Consider the following 7,124-nt stretch of genomic DNA (forward strand, 5'->3'; position numbering starts at 1 on the left):
AAACCACGGATTTGTAGGCTAAATATTCTGTTCTCTAAAGTTAACTGTAGTGTTAGTGTTCAGATGTACTGATCTGTCTTGCTAATTCAGGGGTACACCCTTCTATCAATATTCTCACATCCAAAGATCAGATCATGATCGGTCTGTATATTACAAAATTAAAAACAATTATTTGTTGCCATATTTCACTTTTTAAAATGTTTACTCCCCTATCTTCTAAGATTTTGAGAGTTGAGATTAACGTTTTTGCTTTTGTGTCTCTATAATATCTGACATTTGCGCACATGGTAAGCATTTAACAAATACTTCTTGGTTAATTCCTAGGTAGACTCATTTATTCACGAGCAAAAACCTTTGTATCTTAATACCTGGCTCGGGACAGAGCCCATAATAAGTGCCTCAGTGTTTGTTGAAGAAGCGCATTAAATACTAAATTTAATCAAATGGCAAACGTCCAACAATGTTTTTATTTAAATCAACTCATGTTTAATATGGATTTTTTAAAATGTTTTATTACTACCTAAATGAAAGGCTCCATTATGTGCCATAGGTTAAAGGTAACTAAAAATAAATGTTTAACAATCAGCATATCAAATCCTAGCTAGATACTGTTACCCATGGAAGTCTGAGGCCTATAGTTTATTTAAAAGGGAATTCTGTAAGTAACATCTTCAGAAGGTGTTAAAGACAGACTATTCTGCTTGATACAAACAGGATTGAAAGAGAATTGAAAAGGAAATTCCTCAATATGTGATTCATGTTAGTATTGCATTCTTTTGCCTCTAAAATAATTTCTCATAGCAGAAGTGTGGTAGGAATTCTACAAAATGAGAGACGTTGAATGAGGTGAGTGATTTTTAGTTTTGTCATTTGATTATTAGTTACAGTCTCAAACCTGATCCCTTTCCATATATTACTCCAATGACTGATCTTTATTATTGTAAGCTCTTAGAGGTTTTTTTCATTGCTGTAAGTTAACAGTGCTTTTATATCCTTCAGGAAAGAAGAGATTACTCAAAAGCAACTCTGAAGTAGAGGACCCAGTTGTAGTGAGCTTTTTGCTAAGCTGTTTCAGCCCAGAACGGCTATGGAATCCAGAGCAGTTTCAACCCCGGTACCTCAGAATTCTCAGGAACAAGAGCTAATACTAGTGAAAGTAGAAGAAAGCCTTTCTTGGGGTCAGAAACTTAAGCAGAATGGAAGTACCCGATCCTGCCAGGAATTGTTTCGCCAGCAGTTCAGAAAGTTTTGCTACCAGGAGACACCTGGGCCCCGGGAGGCTCTGGGCCGACTCCAGGAGCTTTGCTGTCAGTGGCTAAGGCCAGAGTTGCACACGAAGGAGCAGATCCTGGAGCTGCTGGTGCTGGAGCAGTTCCTGAGCATCCTGCCTGAGGAGCTGCAGATCTGGGTTCAGCAACACAGTCCAAAAAGTGGCGAGGAAGCTGTGACTCTGTTGGAGGATTTGGAGAGGGAATTTGATGATCCAGGGCAGCAGGTGAGAACAGGGAGATGTGATGTTTTGGGAAAAGGAATCTACTTCCTGGAGCATGTGGCGGCACTATAAGAATGGGGAGAGAATTTGTCTCTACTGAACCATAACCCTGAAGTGACTACCAGGGCCATACCTGTCTCTGTCCTTAAACAGTTCTTTTGTTCCTATCTGTCATCCGTGGAGATGTCTTCAGTGACCTCTTGGAGATTTTTACTAAGCATTTTCCTTAGGGATTTTCTCACAAAGAAATTTTCTCACAAATTTTACTGATTTCAGGTCCCAGCTAGTCCACAGGGACCAGCAGTGTCATGGACGGATTTGACATGTCTTGGAGCATCCCAGGAGTTAACAAACATTGAACTCCAGCCTTTAAAGACACAGCTGAAACCCTGGGAACCTTGCCTTTCCCCCAGAAGTGGTAAGAAATAGAAACTCATCTGGGAATTGTTATCAGGCCTCTGGTCTTGAGGGTAGAGAATGATATTTTACAGCATGCCCCATGTGAGCCTCACGTTTATTATTCTAGAGTGGAGGTGCTCACTCTTGAGCACCTTTGTATTCAGCAATCCTGATGAATTGCAGTCAGCCCTCCTTGTGTCAGTTTCCCCATCATTTATCCACTTATTCCTTCATTTCATGACTTAATAAGGTGCTAATACACGTCTGTATTGTGGTAGGCACTGGGTCTCTATCCTGAAAGAACTTTCAAGCCTAGATGGGGTGGTGGACAAGCAAAAAGGCAATTACAATACAGTATAGGGTAGTAAATTACAGAATAATTAATGTATATGGGGGCACATATAAAGGCACCCACCCTAACTCAACCTTAGAGGTCCAAGGTGTACTTCCTGGAGGGAGAGACATCTAAGCTTGGACTTGAACTCTGAGTAGAAGAAAGCCAGGTAGTTAGGTGAGAGGAGGAGATTCCCGAGCTAAAGGGAAAAACTGTTTCTCTGCTCACAACATTTCTGACACTGCATATGTGGGGTCTTCCCTCCCATTAAGCAATTTTGACACTAACCACCCAGAACCAGTGCAGACCCCACAGGTTAAGGTTTCAGTCCCAAGAGACTGCCTCCCACATCACATGCCAGTTGCATGTAATGAGTCCCCAGATTATCCACACTTTTGTCCAATTTGGCTGCAAATTGATGCTTCCACACCCCCTCCTCAGGTTTCATAATTTGCTATAATGGCTCACAGGACTCAGGGAAACACCTTACTTACCATTACCTGTTCATCATAAAGGACAGAAATGAACAGCCAGATGAAGAGGTCCATAGCACAAGGTCCAGAAGGGTCCTGAGCACAGGAGCTTCTGTCTCTCTGGAGTTTGGGGTTCACCACTCTCCTAGGTGCATTCACCATCCCTGAAGCTCTCTGAACCCCTTTGTTTAAGGTTTTTATGGAGGTTTTGTTAATTAAATCATTGGCCACTGGTGATTGATTAACTCAGTCTCCAGCCCCTCTCCCTGGAGGTCAGAGGATGGGTCCAAAAGTTCTAACACTCTAATCAACCAGCCCCCCTGCCCTCCAAGAGTCAACTCATTAGCATAACCTCCAGCACCTTCTCATCTCTACCACAGAGGAAATTTTCAGGGGTTTTAAAAGCTCTGTGCCAGGAACTGGGGATGAGGCCAAATCTATATTTCCCACATTACAGTATCACATGAGCAAAGTCCACAAAATCCTGAAGGTGAGAGATTACAATCCATTCCGGGAATTGCAGGTAGTTCAATTTAACTTGAAGAGAGAACTCCTAAGGGAGAGCTGGTTAGAGGGGAACTAGAGACGAAACTGGCACACAGGTTGTGAAAACGTGCCTGTCATCCTCATTTGTTTGTACAGTACAGTGGGGAACAGTTGAAGTGTTTTAGATGAGTGAGTGACATCAGATTTGTGTTTTAGGACTCAGTTGCAGAGCGGGAATGGATTTGAGGAAGGCAAGAGTAGAGTCTGGTTAGAGACAGTTGTAATCCAAGTGGCCACAGTGAATAAATCAAGATGTATTGTGGTGAGAGGTGGGAAAGATCACGGCTGACTCCTGTTCTTCTGCATTAACTTGAATTGCAGTCATTGTTAAACGTGGAGCATGTGGGAGAGGAGTTGAGGGTGATACTCAGTTTTCAGTCTTCAACAACTTGGTTAATGGCGGTGCTATTCTTATAAGTGGGAAAACATAAGGGAAAAAAATACATATGATGATGTGTTTAGTTTGGGACATTTTGGTGCTTGTCAAATATTTACAAGTAATATGGCCAATTAGCATTGGATACGAGAGTCTAGAGCTTCATAGAACTGGGATAGAATTGGGGATCTGGGGAGATATTAGCTTATAACATAAGTAGTGATTGAAGCTTAGGACATAGAGAGTTGGTGGAGTGAGGATATATGAGATCTCAGAACAGAACCCTGCGGAACTCGTGTTCGAGTGATTGACCTTGAATCTAAGAAGGAACAGCCACAGAAATCAGGCTAATGTATTTGGAAGAGAATGGCTCTGGAAGGAAGATGTGGTCCCCAGTGTCAATGCTACAGAGAGGCCAACTAAGCAAGATCCAGAAAGAAGCCATTGGATTTAGCAGCTATGAAGTTGATTTTGATGAGAGTAGTTTGGGGGGTGGGAGGTGCACAGGTATGGCAGAAACCAGATTACAGAATGGGAACGAGTACAGACAACCGTTTGAAGGTTTTTTTTCAGTGGGAGTGATGTTGCATGAGGGAGATGTGTAGGCAAGGAGCTTGATTTAAAAAGATGAGAAAGACTTGAATTTATTTAAATGCTGACAAACAGGAGTCAGCAGAGAAAGAGATTGAAAACAATAGGAAAGGAATAGTGGGTAACTGATCAACTGAAGTCTCAGAGGAACCAGGAAAGGATAAATTTCAAACTGTAGATGTAGGCCTTAGTATTAGAAAGGAGGAGGGACCCTATTTTGACCAGTTAAAGAAAAGATACATGCACATGGCTTTATCTTTGTAAGTAGAAGCATCTATTTTCTCTCACATAGAAAGGGAGTATTGCAAGTGGAGAAATAAAAAGTTGGTTTTTTGCTGTTATCATTTCAGATTGTGAGAACAATGGATCAGCAACAAAGAAGGACATTTCAGGAGAGAAATCGCAAAGACTTCCGCAGGAGCCTTCATTTGGAGGAATTAGTGAACATGAAAGCAGTTCAGAGTGGCAGCAAGGAAGTGCTACAGGGGAGAAATTAAGAAGATCCCCTTCCCAAGGGGGCAGTTTTAGTCAAGTAATCTTCACATACAAATCTCTAGGAAACAAAGACCATCCTGAGCCCCAGAGAAGCTTGATTCTAAATACAAACTCTATAACGTATCAGAAAGTTCCTACAGAAGAGAGACCTTACAGGTGTGATGTATGCGGGCACAGCTTCAAACAGCATTCTGCTCTAACACAACATCAGAGGATCCATACTGGAGAAAAGCCGTACAAATGTAGCCAGTGTGGGAAGGCCTTTAGTTTGAGGTCCTATCTTATTATTCATCAGAGAATTCATAGTGGTGAGAAAGCATATGAATGTAGTGAATGTGGGAAGGCCTTCAACCAGAGCTCAGCCCTCATTAGACATCGGAAAATCCATACTGGTGAGAAAGCTTGTAAATGTAATGAATGTGGCAAAGCATTCAGTCAAAGTTCATATCTCATTATCCATCAAAGAATTCACACTGGTGAGAAACCCTACGAGTGTAATGAGTGTGGGAAAACCTTTAGCCAAAGCTCAAAGCTTATTAGACACCAGCGAATTCATACAGGAGAAAGACCTTATGAATGTAATGAGTGTGGAAAAGCTTTCAGGCAGAGCTCAGAGCTGATAACCCATCAGAGAATACATAGTGGAGAGAAACCCTATGAATGTAGTGAGTGTGGAAAAGCCTTCAGTCTGAGCTCAAACCTCATCAGACACCAGAGAATTCACAGTGGAGAGGAACCTTATCAGTGTAATGAATGCGGCAAAACCTTCAAAAGGAGCTCAGCCCTTGTTCAACATCAGAGAATCCACTCTGGGGATGAGGCTTACATATGTAGTGAATGTGGGAAGGCTTTCAGGCACAGATCAGTCCTCATGCGCCATCAGAGAGTCCACACTGTAAAGTGACTTATGAATACTGTAAATACTTCAGTCAGGCTTCTATCTTTGGTAGTCAAAAAGGGTTTAATTTACTTTGGAGTAAGACTCCATGCAGGTGGTTGTACAGTACTAGGTCTCGAATCAATCTGACTTTATACAGCACTTGCCCGTGCTCATGCACATTGTCCCCTGAAAGCTTTTCCTGTGACTAATTAGAAGAGCAGGCAGAAGAATCATTGCTTCCACCTTTCTCTTACCAGTAAGAACACTCAGGAACTGCGAAAGATGGGACTATAACATTGAAACATCATTTTCCATGAGAATGTCACAAAGGGCACAGCAACTCTTGTCACTGCATCTAATTGTCAGTGGGCCAGATTTGGAGGATGGTGTGGAGAGTATGAGGGACATTTTGTCTCAGGAATGCAAAAATTTTACTGACCAGTTAAGAACAGTGGCAGGGCAGCAAGATATGGGGAAACAGTTTCATCGATGACTTACTGAGCCCACGGCAGACCAGAAGTGAGATAGTGAAAAGGAAATACAAATTAAGTTATCCAGCAGTTATTTTTTGAGTGGCTGCTTTGTGCTAGGCACTAGGGACACAGTGGAAAATCAGACCATACCTTCAGTTTCACGGACAACACAAACAGGCAGTGACACTGTGGTACCATCAGAGCTGTGTGGTGTTAAGGAGTACCTGGCCCAACCTTGGATCAGGGAAGGCTTCTGAGAAAAATTATCTGAAGGATGAGTGGCCAGGAAGGTAGGCTGGCCAGGAAGAAAGTCTGGCACATCTGAGGAAAGGAAAAGGCCATTTTGCCTGGAGTATTCCTTTTGAGTTCCTTTTGAAGTGGATTCCTGTCTGTAGGAAAAGCATGCATGTGGCCAGAATCTCTGTTTACTATAGTGCCTATAGTGAAACATGAGCCAGTGGAGAAATTTGTTAATAGACAAAACCTGGAGTCCTTGGAGCATGGGGTGGTGAGGAGCTTTGTCTTGGTTTGTATGACCCCAGGGTAAGGGTTAAAACGTAGTTTCCTTGTCCAACCTGGAGGCTAGGCCTTCCATGTGGGTGAGGGCAGGGGGCCAGAAAGAGCCCAGTTTAGAAGTTAAAAGAGTCTTAGAGTTCCAGATCTCACCCTCGCAGACATAAGGACTCCTTTGGTTCTTAAGACGTGACCAGCGCTGCTGTCGGCTTCCTCCTAACTCCACATGCTCCGGGTCGGAAGCCGCTACGGCTGCCATATCATTTGTTTCTGGGTCTGTACTCCCACAGTTCCTAGTGCACACCCCTAGGCTCAGGCACTAAAAACTTCATTGCTGGGTCTGTTACTCTCCAGGCGCCTCACATGTGTTCAGTTTTGTCATATCAGCAGTATTTCACAGTCTTCTGAATTTTGTTAAAGACTATGCTAAAGGGAAATAACAGTAACAGTCAGGGTCCATCCAGAGAGACTGCCCTCTTCTGAGGGACCCAGCAGGAAAAGGATCCCTAGACTGGTGCTTCTCAGTGCAATGCAGAAAGGTGTATAGGTTAG

The 7,124-nt window shown here is 42.9% G+C and overlaps 1 protein-coding gene across 1 annotated transcript; it reads left to right on the forward strand.

Annotated features, from left to right (window-relative positions):
- Positions 1-643: 643 nt before the first annotated feature.
- Positions 644-5,631, forward strand: ZNF397 (zinc finger protein 397). The gene is made up of 4 exons (XM_007455201.1): positions 644-846; positions 1,000-1,495; positions 1,769-1,910; positions 4,562-5,631. Exons 2-4 carry the CDS (start codon positions 1,088-1,090, stop codon positions 5,608-5,610), a joined length of 1,599 nt encoding a protein of 532 aa, XP_007455263.1. The 5' UTR covers positions 644-846; positions 1,000-1,087; the 3' UTR covers positions 5,611-5,631.
- Positions 5,632-7,124: the final 1,493 nt, after the last annotated feature.

This window comes from Lipotes vexillifer, unplaced genomic scaffold (assembly GCF_000442215.2).
Source record: "Lipotes vexillifer unplaced genomic scaffold, Lipotes_vexillifer_v1.1 scaffold90, whole genome shotgun sequence".
Classification (NCBI taxonomy): domain Eukaryota; kingdom Metazoa; phylum Chordata; class Mammalia; order Artiodactyla; family Lipotidae; genus Lipotes; species Lipotes vexillifer.